Source organism: Cryptotermes secundus, unplaced genomic scaffold (genome assembly GCF_002891405.2).
Source record: "Cryptotermes secundus unplaced genomic scaffold, Csec_1.0 scaffold404, whole genome shotgun sequence".
Taxonomy (NCBI): Eukaryota; Metazoa; Arthropoda; class Insecta; order Blattodea; family Kalotermitidae; genus Cryptotermes; species Cryptotermes secundus.
The window spans coordinates 855403-871276 of NW_019720569.1; the positions used below are offsets into that span (position 1 = coordinate 855403).

Sequence of the window (15874 nt, forward strand, 5' to 3'; positions counted from 1 at the left end):
TATGAAATCTATCCTACTTGTTTATTTATAGACTGTAAAGCTTGTAATGATTATAAAATCTACAAAAGTAAGTAATGATACTCATACAAATGTCACATGATTATTTGCTCTGTGTTTTGAATGTGTAGGCAGATACATAAATGAAGGAAATTTATTTTACTGAAACTTTCTTTTGAAATCAGTGAAAGCATTTCCCATAAGCAAAACCTTCTGACAAATACATTAAAGTTATCATTTATTGTGCTGATAAATATGAGCATAGAGAGAGGTGAAACACAGGTACAGAAAGAAATGCTTTTGGAAACTCTCTGTCCCATGAAATTAAAACTGCAATAGCAACATAGACTTTTGTGTTGTGGGGCAAAAGAAATGAAACACAACTGCAATATAAAAAAAAACAAAATTTCCATTCCATATTATGAGTATATGGCAGGACAGGTTAGGATATTTCAGGTTTGTTGAGATTATACCTTTAATTATATATGACTGCTTACAAAATAAAGGCTCTTTGAAAACTTAGTAAGTGCTCAGATCAGAAATACTTTACTATTTTCTCAGCATGATCCAGTGAACGACAAAACTCATTGTTCTCACATCAAACTTATTTTCAAGGAGTAGACAAGAGCTGACTTATTTCACATGTCCCTATTCTATGTGCTTAATTTAGAAAATTGTAAAATCTAATTTTAAAGATGGTGTGGAATAGCCATTTATAGCTGCACACTGAATCACAAAGATTAGAATAGTTTTCAAATTGAAAGGTGTTTGGTACAGAATTTGGTAATGTTTATGAAATTAATTGCTTGTCATGTGTTTTATACATGAACCATTGCAAGAATGTATATTACATGTGGTTGTAGATTGTTAATGGTGGTTGTTAATTTTTGGTTGTGTGTGCATTCTCCTGTTACTCTTCATAAGCCATAGCAGTTCTTAATGTGTTTGCAGTAATTTTGTCATTGTATTGTGTTTTTGTATAAGTTATTCTCTAATTTGCTCTGTATTACTTTTTAGACTGAGTGTGGTTGCCAGTTCACCTCAAAGCTGGAAGGTATGTTCAAGGACATGACAGTATCCAATACAATAATGGAAGAATTCAAAGATCATGTTTTAACATCAGGGGTAAGGAAATCAAAATACATTATTTTACTCATAGAAGTAATAATGTTAGATGAATATATAAAGTTTTATTATATTGTCACATGTTGTGTATGTCACGCAACAAATAAATTCACGTGGGTCTCGGATTCAGCGAATCTTTATTTGACATTCACTCTTACAATTGTTATCACCGTAATTGTATTCTGCAGCGGCTATCTTCCAACTGTCTTGTATGGCAACTAGATCTCAACTGTAGTCCTGCAGCTCTGTCACTCTGAACTTATGTAGGTGTTCTGCGGACCAGATATGAGACACCATTTACCAAGGTTCGATCTCACTTGTTCGGCAATCCGTTGCTTCGGGAACGATCTCTATAGATTACAGCAGTAACGTGTTTCATCTCATCCGTTGGTACTCAACGGCCTTCTGTTGTTCATCTCCGGGGAAACGCGTTGGTTGTTTCGGCATTGTCTACGCAGCGGCCCACTGTTATTGTGTTGCCATGGAAGTATCTACTCCAAACACGTTACATTATATTTGCTGGCCATATTAGTTGTCAGATGTGAAAGTACTTTATTCTGTGTGAAGTCCTGAATTTTTACTGAATTTTATATCATTCATTACAAATGTAGTATTTCTTCATAATGTTCAAAATTCATGAATCACTATAACCTTAGGTAGTGATGGGAAGCTATTGACACTGACTGAGATATCAGCTGGAACTAATGATTACAGATTTAATTTATATGAACACTGGGAGACGCTTCATAATTCATTGGTACACCAAGATATAATTATTTCATGTAAGATAAATTATCACAATTACTTAGATGTCCATCCATCCGTCCACCCTGATTACTGGAAAGTTTTGTTACCTGGAGAAAGATGGCTGCAGCACTGTGAAGGGATACAGTGAGGATCTGGAAATATTTTGTTTTTCTAGCTATGACAATATAATGGGGTGAAGCTTATAAAAGTGAAGGTCTGCATCACAAGAAAATCAAGTTATTTTTAATTGTACAATTCTCAATGGCTTCCATGCTTTTGTTTTTGACTTTCTTACCTGAAAACATCTGTTTTGAAACGAAGTGCCTGTTTTAATCACCTGATTTGAAGCAAAGTACCGTTTTACTCACCTGAAATCATTATAGTATAAGATAAAGTGATGAAATGTGGCAATTGAAATTTGACATTTTGCCTGTTTCCTGTTAAAAACCAAAATGTCATATGAACTACTGTGGCGTAAAAGTAATTGTTCCTTATTTAAAAAAAGGTCACCTGTTTTCAGACAAATTTGCATGGTGTGGATTTAAGTGTTCGAGTTCTTACAACTGGCTTTTGGCCAACACAAAGCGCCACACCAAACTGTAGTATTCCTACTGCTCCTCGTAATGCATTTGAGGCATTCAGGAGGTAAGTGAATTCAACTAGACAGTGAAGTAAAAGGTTCTGTATTTCTTACTCATAGCAGTACCCTAATTTATATGTTACTAGATTTACCTGTGGAAGTGTATGCTCAGAAAATAGTAATTTAAAAGAGTAATTTATATTTTTTCTCTGGTATTAAATATCTTCATCATTTTTGAGTACCCCATGCTAAAATTTTGCTTTTCTATCTGTCTGTCTGTCTTTCTCATTTGTTAAGGAAGCAAAATGCATAATGAAGATTCAGTTTCATATCACACATGCATTTCTAAAATATGAGAAGTCAAACATTTAAATATGTAGGATTTGTAGTTCTCACAGCAATGGTTATGAAGAGTACAATCTTCTGAGACATAATATTATAGTTGAGCATCCTGTTGCATTGAGGTTATCGCTTGCTCATTCATTTCCGTCTCTAAGGTAACCTAAAACTGTTCACAATCTGTCTTTTATTTAAAATGACATTAGAATCATGACAGTCGATCACTTATTGAAACTGCCACCTGCACTAGAGCATAAGTAAATGTATACCATTCTGTTGCATATCAGTCACACTAAAATGTGTTTGTTTGAGAATAAAAACTCTCTCTTCGTTCCGTTTTATTTTCGTTTTGTAGTATCCATGTTTGTCCCCCCCTTCCTATGTTTGTTCTTTATCATCCTAAGGTTGACTGTTGTTAGTATGTACGAGGCTGCTTGTGTATAAAATAAAATGATGATGTGTCATTATTAGGACAGTGTTTCACTTGCATATGTAAATGAATTTCTTTGTTCATATGTATCTTTTTCTTTACAATTTGTTAAACGGTTTTGTTTTAACATACAGTATAGATTGCGAATATGTTTTATTGTGTGGTAACATACATGAACAGCTAGAATGCTTTAAATATATTTAAGTATCCATGTATTAGATGACAACTTGAGTTTTGTTGTAAATTTTTAAACAGATTCTACCTTGCAAAACACAGTGGTCGACAGCTAACGTTGCAGCCGCAGTTAGGTTCCTCAGACTTAAATGCGGTTTTTTATGGACCACGTAAAGAGGAAGGTGAGGGCAAAGATGGGGCTAGTTCTTCAACGAACTCGGTGTCTGTATCATCACAGCGAAGCAGTGGACCTCGTAAACACATCATTCAAGTATCGACGTATCAGATGTGTGTTCTCATGCTTTTCAACAACAGGGACAAGCTCAATTATGAGGTATGCCATACAGTAGGGGTTCCCAATCTTTGTGATAACATGACACACTAAAATAATACATGTGGGCCCCCTCTCCCACCTCTGTCAGTCAGTGAAAAGTGCAGTTCTGCACATTGTTGCAAGTCCCCGTCAGGCTGTTCCGTGACATGAGGAACCTAACTACCTTTACAGTTTCTCTGCATGCACAGTGTGGTATCAAATTTTACTGTACAGTCACAAAAAATGTAGTTCTGCACATTTTTGCAGGTCTCTGTTAGGCATTGTGTTGACAGCAGGAACCTGAATAGCTTTATATCCTCTTGACATCAATATTGTGACATGTAGACCCATAGCTAGGCAACAGTTATGAAATAAGCAACTGTACAACAGCCGTTCATAGTGGCAGCTCCTCCAGTAGACACAAAGGCAGAAATTGAACAGCAACAGTTGCACTGCAGCTGAGGAGTGGTATTTTCTATGTGGTCCATGCCAAGATGTTATCAGCAGGACAAGTCAGTCAGTCGGTTAACCGTTGGGCTGCAGCTGTTGTTAGATTTTGCTGTGAGAAGCAGGTAGCTGAGGCTGGGGACAGTTGGGAACCCCGGCGAAGGGGAATGTCTGCAGTTGTAATCCGCTATGAAGCAATGGCTAGTGAAGACTATAACATATTGAGAAGACCTAGTGTGACCTATATTGGTTTGTGAAGTGTGTAGAACAGTGAGAGCATAATCCTTACTTGTATTTAGGGCCATGCCATAGCTCAAGTGGTTAGTCACTGGCTTCCCACCGCGGTGGCCCGGGTTCGATCCTGGGTCTGTTCAAATGGGATTTGTGGTGGACAAAGTGGTGTTGGGGCGGGTTTTCTCCAAGTACTTCAGTTTCCCCTGCCAATCTTCATTCTACCAATTGCTCCACAATCACCCTCATCATCTGGGGCTGGTACAATGCTCCAGAAGTGGCCGCAGTGCAAGGGACTTAGTCCCACCCCACTAGCAAAAAAAAATACTTGTAGTTATGATTATCAATCTAAACCTGATCTGTAATCACTCTATCATGTGACAGTATTATGCTATGAAATGCTACTATAGCCACAGAGGAGTTTAAATTACATACTTAAGTCTAACAGATCTTGCTTTTCACATGCCATTACTGCAGTGAGGCAGAATCACAGCAGAATGTTTTTCACACGCTATTCAGAGAACTGACTAAACCCTTATCTGCTTCAAAACATGATGGTGTATTCCACAAAGCCAGCCTTGATGACCATTTAATTGGAGAAAGGGAAAGAAATGAAAGAAAGACATGCTGTCCTTCATTGCAGATGAATTACAGGAACAGGAATGCAGTACAAAAATAATTTCACTTTTACTAATTCTCTCGATGAATTACCAGAATTACAGTGCATTAAAAATGGACAGTTTATAAATCAGTTCAGTTTTCATGTTACATTTTGTATACATTTTTCCCTCTTTAGTGTCTGAATTCATCATTTTCTAGTTCTTGGAGGCATTTTTATACTAGATTTCTCTTTTTTTATCTGTCCTTTCTTTCTTCCTTCCTTTTTTTCCTGACATACAAGACTTCTGCTGTCTCAGAACATAGACTGAAACAGTACTCCATATCAACTTTAACAGCATCTTCATACTAGGCAAAGCTTCAGGTTACATGTGCCACTTGATGAAGGAGGCTGTTGAAATAGACTTCACCACAGAAGCTTTAACAAAGACAGAGGTTTTAATCTGTCAGTCAGGCCTGGTACCGCCCGAGTAATATGATCAAGCAGTACAGAGATAAACCAATCTGGAGATGAGATCAAGCTGAGGAGACTCATAACTCCATCTTGTAGCCTAAAGTTGGCTTGTACTCCAAATGGGTTTCACCACCACCACCACCACCACCACTACTATTGCTGCTGCTGCTACTCTTCTTCTTCTTCTACTACTTCTACTACTACTACTACTACTACTACTATACCTTGTTTCACTGCTGCTGCTTCTATCACTTGTATCATGAATTACTAAGAAAACTGGCCCTGGGTTTTTATTTTCAGGAAATCCAGAGTGAAACAGATATACCAGAAAGAGATTTGATCCGTGCCTTGCAGTCTTTAGCTATGGGAAAAGCTACACAGAGGATCCTAATTAAAACCCCGAAAACAAAAGATATTGAGCCAAACCATATATTTTTTGTGAATGACTCTTTCACTTCAAAACTTCATAGGTAAGTGTTTTTGTTTATGAGACTCAATATCATGTTAATTATTTTGTCATAAGCCAGAAAATTCCTGAATTATATGTGAAATATTCGTTTGTTTTTATAATTATGCCATACATTTTCAGCCCTTTCAAGTTTAACTATCTCTTATATTCAGGAAAAACAGTTGTTCTTTCTTCAGACCTTTTCTTCTTCTAGAACTGGACTGTCTTATCAGGTTTATTGGTCTCACTTTAATGCTTGAATTTTCATTGATGCTTCAGGGAGACATCTTGATTCTTCTTACATTATATGTTGTATGGTCTGAGTTCACTTAAATATGCATCAGTCCTTACAGACTGTTTTTGGTTTCTGCAGTTGGTGCTGTATGATTAGCATCGCTGATGTTGAGATAGCTCCGTTTGTGCCTTACATTGGCTCTGCATTTTAGCTTCATTTCTAATTTCATCCATTTCTCTCTACCATAAAATTGTTGTAATGCTGCACAAGATTATGATGACAGAGTGTACCGACAGTGCAGTATGTAATATTAGAGTCAATTTTGCCGACCACACAACATATTTTTATTATTATTATTACACTACATGTTTTGACCTCAAGAGGTCATCCTCAGGTGTACGAACACAGCTGTATAATTACACGCAATCACATTCGTCTTCTCACTTATTCGATCCTGTATCTTATTCAGGCCCATGCTCAATAATATATCAAGCGTGGGCCTGAATGAGATACAGGATCGAACAAGTGAGAAGACGAATGTGATTGCGTGTAATTATACAGCTGTGTTCGTACACCTGAGGATGACCTCTTGAGTTCGAAACATGTAGTGTAATAATAATAATAATAAAAATATGTTGTGTGGTCGGTAAAATTGATTAATATCGATTAAATACACAACAGGATGCAAGAAACAATTAAAGTGCAGTATGTGCTGGCTGCAGGTAGAATTAATTCTGGTAGTAAGGGAATCTGCCAACAGTATTAGTCTCCGTATCATCAGCTGTCATCATTTTCACCCCCAAAAAATGTTTATTTTGAAGAACATCGTGAAACCTGTATTTTCTTTTCAGTAAGCAGTTATGATTGGAGTGTGAGTATACAAAGTAGGTTTTCTAGTAAAATATAATAATATGTGGTCCCGAGTAACTCCTTGCCATATTTTATTTCCTGTTTTTATTGGTGACAAGGTAACTTTAAACATGTTTGAATGTTGTCTTATGTGATCTGTTGTGTATTGGAAACATTTCAAATTTGTATTGTGGTGTACAATGTAATTATATAGCAGATTGTATTGTGGCCTTCAGAGTTGTGACACCATGTACTTTGGTAGGTGGGTACTTATCAGGCTACATGATGTCATAAGCCTGAAGACGACAGTGTTCATCGTTCATCTCATCGTTCCTAATATTCAGTCACTTTATTATACTTCTTAGTGTTAACTTTGCACATATGGGCAGTTACATTGAAATCTCCTGCCATTTGTACAGTTTTCTTGCAAACATCCCTGAGATATTGGGCATTTAGTGTCTGAATGTTATAGTGCAAAATGTACAACCCACCCAGTGGTCACCCCTCTTTGTTTCTTCCTTATAGCTTTTTGAAGTTTGCAGTTAGCAATAGAAGGGGCACAACATTCTAGAGATGCAACAGTGGTAATACCCTCATGATCCCAAATGACTGATGGCATCAACAGTAATTGATCGTTAAATTGTTTTCCACCAAGGAAGAGGTGCCCTTCCAGTGAATATTCTGTGAAATCATGGATCAAAGTCTCATCTCAGCAGTGGGCTTTGAGATACTGTCTCGTCTTTTTGTTGAACATGCGAAATATGCCTTTCCATTTTTGTCTGCTTAGGCTGCACTCTCCAGTTTCTGTGGTCTTTATAACAGTGAAATGGCAGTCTGCTCAAATGACCACTTCGATGGATGTGGTCATGCTTGTATTCACGTCAGAGGTTAAACGAAGACAGTGCATGACAGTCATGACATAGGTTCTGTCTTCTTTCTTTTTTCAGAATATTCACAACAGTACTCACATTGGGATATAGCCTGTGCAGTTTATTTCTCCATAGTTATGTTATGTGTAGATATGCATATAAATGAATTTCTGTGGGGATTTCTTTAAAAAGGATAAAAATGTATGTTTTAGAGTAAAGATCCAGACAGTTGCTGCAAAGGGCGAATCTGAGCCTGAGCGCAGGGAAACCAGAAATAAAGTGGATGAGGACAGAAAGCATGAAATTGAGGCTGCTATTGTCAGGATAATGAAAGCACGTAAACGAATGCCTGTAAGTATTCATTTAAGTAGTCTTGGCCTGAGAACCAGTTTTAATTCAGTAATGCATAATTTAATAACCATATTCTATAGTTATTAGGAAAATAAAATGCAGTGTGGAGCAATTTTTGTTCTCCTAGTGTTGTATTTCACTGTACTTTGATCAGTTCCAGAAATTGAGCATGTTTAGTACACTTTTCAATTTAACAATTTTTATTATTTATTTGGTGATAGTGATATTTAAATTAATTTGTATGTTTTAATCTTGGGTATTAAAAATGTGCCAGGTATTTGAACTGATGATTTGGTCATTTGTTTTAGTGTAATTATAACATTTAACAGCTGTGTTTTGATCACGTGAACCATCACAAGATGGTTTATAAATAAATAAATAAATAAATAAATAAATAAAATACAGTATTATCGAATAGCATGAATAAATGTATCTGTTTTTACAGTGAAAGGTGCCATAATAATGTGAAATACATTCAGTTTACCTCGTTGATGTATTAATGGCTCCTGTGCCTCAATTTAATTTTAAATGTTGAAGTAAATGCTTCAGATCTTTTAAAACATTTGTGTGTGTATGATATTCCTGTTGCTCATTAACCATTTCATTTTTTGGGTGGAGTATCTGTACCTTTACCATACAAGAAAGCCTGCTCGGCTTTCCTGTAAATGTGCTGGTATATGGAGCACTGTAACAAGAATTTCACATAAAGAGAAACTGTGGTATGAGAAATTAATATCTCACATCCAAAGAGAGTTCTAAACATTAAAAGAAGTTGCATTCACTTACAGAACAGTCTCAGTACTAGCATATAATATAATTTAAATTCATTAATTGGCATTTATGTTTTCGCCGAGGAAATTAACGTCACAGTGTAGACCAGAAGTTACATTCCTTTCACTTTCAGTTNAGTACAAATTCCAAAATACAGTTTTCATCTTACATACGTAATTTTTCCTTCTCTAAATGTTCCTGTCTGCTGACTGTAAACTCCGTATTCTGAAAATAATTCCATGCTTGTTTCAGTGTTTAGCTTCAGAAGATGATGTGTGTCAGGAGTATGGTATCCTGCAATTGCATGTGCTCCAGGCAGTTGCTCAAATGCTAAGGAGATGCAAGAATATTGCAACATGCTGTCATCCCATCCCACACATGGTTACTGGCAAATTACACTCAGAAACTCTCGTTACACTCAAGATTTAATAGCTAAATATAAATATTTAAATTATTCCTATTAACGAATTCTACATTTTATGTGTTTTTTCATTAATTTCTTTTTTATTTTGCCGTGTTTTAGTTGAATGATTATATCTGTTTTCAGAAAGTTAAGAACATTGAAGAATAAAGTATGTCTTGTACAGTTAATACAGCACATGAGTTTTTTTTTTCTNGATATAACTGTGTTTTCAAATTTGATTGTTCTCAGACAGATTAAGGTAGTGCAGATTTTGGCTAGATCATGACACAGTTCTCACTTCTAGTTTTCAAAAATACCAACTACTAGAATTGGTGGATTTCATGATTATGCTTCAGAATGCAAAAGTAACATATTCATTTTAAAGACATCTCTAATTTTCTTTTTAGTGACTGCTGCAATGTTGTCTCAGTGTGCATTTGCTGTTTAATGATATAACCTGTTTTAGCATAATGTATTGGTGGCTGAAGTGACAGAACAACTGAAGAGTCGGTTTCTGCCATCCCCTGTTATCATAAAGAAACGAATAGAAGGACTTATAGAAAGAGAATACCTAGCAAGGACACCAGAAGATAGGTATGTAGTGTTTTGCTGTTGTGCTGGAAATTTCAGTTTATTGATCAATTGGAAATTTTCTGTTATTTTATATATGTCATTCAGCATCTTGTGGCCAAATTGTTCTTAGTATACTAACACATGAATAATCACACTTATACCAGCCATCTAGCTACCCAGGTGCAACTGAGTAGAGACAGGTTTAATGCTTTTGAATCTTGTAATTGCTCTGAAATATTCTTGTCTCTTTGTAGGAAAGTCTACACATATGTCGCTTGAGAATGCCACCAAGACATCCAGCAGGTCAGTTACATAGCTGCTGTGCATTGTTTGCATATTGTTACAGCAGTCACATATTGAAGTTTAACCCATTTAAGCAATCTTTCCTCACTGCACGTCGGATTATTCATCTTAAGTAATTCCATGATGAATTCCATAACATACTGTGGTCCATTATTGTTTATGCTTAAAGTCTGTCAAAATGCAGGGACAGTACAAATTCCAAAATACAGTTTTCATCTTACATACGTAATTTTTCCTTCTCTACATGTTCCTGTCTGCTGACTGTAAACTCCGTATTCTGAAAATAATTCCATGCTTGTTTCAGTGTTTAGCTTCAGAAGATGATGTGTGTCAGGAGTATGGTATCCTGCAATTGCATGTGCTCCAGGCAGTTGCTCAAATGCTAAGGAGATGCAAGAATATTGCAACATGCTGTCATCCCATCCCACACATGGTTACTGGCAAATTACACTCAGAAACTCTCGTTACACTCAAGATTTAATAGCTAAATATAAATATTTAAATTATTCCTATTAACGAATTCTACATTTTATGTGTTTTTTCATTAATTTCTTTTTTATTTTGCCGTGTTTTAGTTGAATGATTATATCTGTTTTCAGAAAGTTAAGAACATTGAAGAATAAAGTATGTCTTGTACAGTTAATACAGCACATGAGTTTTTTTTTTCTCCTGTTGTGGTTTGGATTCAATTTCTGACTGTGATAAGAATTAGGTAATTGTATATGTACAGTCACACATTAGGGTAAAGATTACAACTGCATATAATATGTTCATGAAATGCAGTTGTGTAACGGCATATGGCAGGTGACAGCAGTGAGCCCAGCAGTTTGCCATTGGTGTTCTGATCCTGAACAGTTAAAGCCCCTTGTTAACGTGGAACAGAAGAGGATGTAAGGTCTTTATATCCAGGTGTTCTGTTTATAATTGAAAACCAAGACTTAGTGGGAATTAATGGTGGAAGACTGGGCTGTGAAGTAGAAGTGTCTGAGTAGCCGTATTACAGCCTGCTTTCATCAGTGGTCGCATTTTGAGTGAATGTTACCAGTGAAGATTTTTTTTTAATTGTGGACACTGACTAAGAGTTACAAAGTGATCAGTTAGGCCTTCTGTCTGAGATCTGCTAATTTCTTTTATTTTGAGCTTTTTTTGGTGACTGGAAATGTTAGATTTCTGTCAGTCTTCTTCATTTCGGATACTTTCTACCAGAATATTAGATGATATTTTCAAATACTCTATGTGGCAGTATGCCAAGTCCATACCCTTCCAAGGACAAAGCAGTAAGGTTTTATAATCTACACCTCTCCATTGAAGCAGCAGAGGTGTCTTCATGGATGTTCGTTCTTCATTTTTGTTTCATGAATATAAATACAAATCTGAGAAAACGACTTCTTATGCTGGTGTTTTATTACTTGTAGCAGAACAGAGAAGTTGACATAATTCACGCAAACAGTACATAAAAATTCATAACGATTAATGACATCTTATAAGAAAAGTGATGTATTGGTAATTTATTGTTCACTATTAATTCAAATAATTCTTTGTAATATCATTTGTGCGTAAACTGAGCAAGCTTATTTTTTAATTGTTCCAATAATGAACAATTTTATTATAAATAATTGGGTCACAGTTAAAATGAGTATGTTACATGAAGTTTTGTTTTGCCCAGTGTTTAGTAAATGTGATGAGCCCTACTTGTTTAGTAATATTGTACTTATGAGTGAATAATTCTACTTCACAAGGTTTGTAAAGAAGCAGGTATGGTTTTGGTGCATTGAAATATAAAATTATGTAAAAAACATGCACACTTATGTTTTGGTAAAAATAAGAATGTATTGTATGTGTTTCAAAAGAGTGTTTAACTATTGTTTTCTGGTAAATTTGTTTTTCTTGGTATGAATTGCGGTATCAAATTATATGCAGTTGCTTTTAGTTTAATACTTTGAACAGAAGAATAGAAGAATTCTTATTGAAATGCAGTGGAACCACAGTGAAATGAGTATGGCTTATAACAGCATTCATTATAATGAGTAGAAAATACGGGTACCAGTTTCTTAATGTTATGTATATGAAAAAATCTCATAGAATGAGGGCGTTTTTCTGGCATTTTCATGATAATGAGTGATTCCAAGCCAGCTGCAATGTATTGTGTGAACTGTAATACAGGTTTGCTTCCCAAGTAATTTATTGCTGGAGGTTATTAAATCATATCCAGTACCACTCCCTTGTTTGGAAGAAAAATGTATGAAATCCAAAATCTGAGAGATGTATGTCTGAATAGGGAATTAATGCATCTCTGATGTAGAAGTTCATAGTATGCATGTGCAGAGCCGTTCTGATTCACAGCTGAAAATGACTGGCTGATGGTTGCAAGTACGAGAGGTTATGTGAGTTATGTGAGCATGAGAAAATGTATACATCATGAATGATGAATTATTATTCATTATTTTTATATCCTTACATGGTAACCACTTATGACCATTTAGGGAATGTTCACAGAACATCAGTTTTGATGCTGTCAGACTGTTATTTCATACAGACAGCATAAATTAATTTTGTTTTAAGTATCCCAAAATTTCAATACTTGGTGCATAGGGCAGAAAATGTGAGATGCACTGTAATAATGTACATAATGGAAGCTGGGCCTGAAGGATTATGTAGTTTAATAATTATGAATGCTTGTCATAAAAAAACTTTTTTTGAATTTTGTAAATTCTCATTATTTTGAGGTTGCACTGTATTTTTAGTAAATTTTTGCTCAGTATTATATATTCTGTTACAAGAGGATTGCATAAATCATTCTACATGTAGTCCACAATATATAATATTTTTTTATAAATTAATTGAATGCATTAGGTGGTTCCCTAGCTAATTTGAATATTTGAGCCTGCTATTCGTCCCAGTTTTATTTCATATATGTCATAAACAGCTTAGTAAGTTGAGTTGTAAGTTGGATGCCAGCTTTAACTTGCATCAAAAATGCAGTTTTGTTTTGGATGTGGATGGGTGAACAGTACCACTTATGTTTTATTCTCAATAGATGTCAGCATTCTTTACAGCAGAAGGAAATCTTGGATAAAATAAAAATTGTACTCAAAGGTATGTCTTTAAGATACATTTTTCTTAATATTCAAAATACACCTTCAGTCAGAGAGAGAAGAAATAGTGCTTTATGTTGCTGTGCATTTCTATCTGATTTTTGCTCTCATAGAGTAGTTGTATGCTGTTCCATATAACATTTTCTTATAAATTAAGCATTCATGTAACATCATTTTCTACTTTGATATCAAAGCTATGCCTCTTCTGGTTTGAGGATTGCTAACTTTGTACTTTCCAAATGGCTTTGTGATCCTCAGAACATAGTATTATAAATAACTGAGGTACTGTTTCTGTGTTGATACAGAGGCTTAGAGGCACACACCATTGTGTAGCAGTGAGTTCCTTCAGTCTCTTTTACACTGTGTTTGATATTTTGTCTCATATATGATTGTTGCAAAGGTGAGCCTAATTCTGTGACTTGGTTCTGAAATGGAACCAAAGTCAGATCTTAATTGTGAGATTTTCAGGTGTTTTGTGTTTCTTTTACTTCCAAAACTTCTTATTATATATTTAAAATGAAATGATTTTACCTCCACCAGTCAGTTTTTAGAATGCAAAAATTATTTTTGTCACACAATTGTAAGATATTTTTTCTCTCAGATATGTAATAATATGAATTTTACCAAGACCTTTTTCTTCCAAGCAAGAGACATAGATTGTTAGACACATACTTGACTGATTTTAGGCATTTTTTTTTTACTCTTAACATAGTGGGATAAAATTCTATACGGGGTGGTAGCCCATCCAGTCCTGTTGCTCTCTGTAAATAAACTGATTTTTGTGAAACTTTTTCTTTTGTCCACCAAAGGCATTCACTTTCCTTGGTGTTCAAATTGAATTCTGTGTTTATACTGTTAAACACTACTGTTGCATATATATGCTGCCTGTATTTGTTGGTAGAAAATTAGTATTTTCAATTCCATGCGCATTTAAGGTACAGTTATGTTAACTGACAAATTTCCATTTGTTTCAGATTGTGTGCATTTTTTATTTCTCACAATATGATACAGTTTGTTTTCAGAAAAGGTCATGTTTGATAATTCTTTGACCACACATTCATCACCTCTAGTAGTGCAGCTGAAGAGTGTATGGCAAGCAGGAATAACAGATATAGTTTCATGGAATGTTTTGAATTAAAAGTGGGAGGAGAGCAACAGAAGGAATTTACTCATAAGATCCAGAAGACCAGAATCTAAACACATGAAAATTTTAACACAGTGAAAAGCTTGAGACCCGTTGCAGAAATCAGCAATCTCCAGGCATGAAGACCAACATGTTGAGAAAGTCTTCCGAAGGACCAGAAGGTAGAACATTTTCTGACATTGAAAGAGGTTTAGTTTGCTTTTACTAGTTCTGAATCAGCAGACATAATGTTTTACCCAAACCTAAAGAATACAGTAAGTTGAGACCTCTGAACATCATAAGAACAATGTGTAATTTGTCATTTCTTATGACATTATTGTCAGGTTAACATAAAGTTTTAGTTTTGGTAAGATAATTTATTTGGACAAAAATATATCAACATGTTTTTTTGTGTGTGTGTGTTATGATTTACCCTCTTGTGAAGTTAATAAAAGTGAAAAGATGCAAATTAAACATACATTCCTGGTAGAGCAAGATATATGTATCATATTTCTAATCTCACTTTATAAATGTGTTTTCTTCATATGAAAATTCAGCTTATAACTTGTAATATATATATATTGTGCAAACCTCCTGTATTTGTTGTATCAACTCATCCTGTAGGCCTACATTATCATAAAATGATTCATTTTATATATAGGCTGCATTTGTTCTCATTGAATAAATTTTGTATATGAAGGAAACATATGGCTTGACATGAAGGTCTTATGATATTTTACTATGGTTTTTGTTAAATGGTTTTCTTGTCATACCTTCTAAGTAGTAGAGTTGTTGTGCTAATGGCAGGAACAAATGGGCATTTTGATAGTGTTCATGTAAATTACATCCCTATTTTTGGACTGAAAATATAAGAAGTGGTGCCTGTGTATAGGTAAATACAGTAGTCACCAAATCAAACATATTCCACTATATTATCAAACAGGTATTTCATGTTATGCATAGTTCAGTGGAAGCTACATATTTTTGATATGTTCATGATAAAAATGTGCCTGTTAACTTACCCATGTCGGTATCAGCACCTAACTACCCAAGAACCACAGAATGATTCATATGAAGTCTAGAACTGGGGAATGTTAATAAAATATACACACATTCCAGGTTTGGTCAGAAACAGACAACTATAATAAATTCCTTATGTTGCTAGCTCTCAGTTTTTTTGTTTCCATGGACTGCTAGCAACACATTGCACATGGAAGGTCCCCTCATCCATGCACATGGCTGAGGCACCACTATGTAACTAGCATATGCAATTTTGAGTCCAAAATATGTGTTATATAATTATTCCAGATAAAGAGATTTTGTAAAGTGTTAAAAATATCCAGTAAAATATTTTTTTATTTCTAATATATTTCCACGTTTACTGGTAACGTGACAAGTA

At 34.9% G+C, this 15874-nt stretch overlaps 1 protein-coding gene across 2 annotated transcripts in view; it reads left to right on the top strand.

Moving 5' to 3' along the window:
- Positions 1 to 14886, top strand: part of LOC111869071 (cullin-3-A) — a 42935-nt gene extending 28049 nt beyond the window's left edge. For both annotated transcript variants that reach the window (XM_023860286.2, XM_023860278.2), the window contains 8 exons: positions 1015 to 1122; positions 2390 to 2514; positions 3474 to 3726; positions 5756 to 5925; positions 8069 to 8207; positions 9848 to 9975; positions 10209 to 10257; positions 10562 to 14886. In XM_023860286.2, coding sequence (XP_023716054.1) covers positions 1015 to 1122; positions 2390 to 2514; positions 3474 to 3726; positions 5756 to 5925; positions 8069 to 8207; positions 9848 to 9975; positions 10209 to 10233 — 948 coding nt within the window. In that variant the 3' untranslated portion in view covers positions 10234 to 10257; positions 10562 to 14886. The remainder of the gene's footprint in view (positions 1 to 1014; positions 1123 to 2389; positions 2515 to 3473; positions 3727 to 5755; positions 5926 to 8068; positions 8208 to 9847; positions 9976 to 10208; positions 10258 to 10561) is intronic.
- The last annotated feature ends 988 nt before the right edge of the window (positions 14887 to 15874 follow it).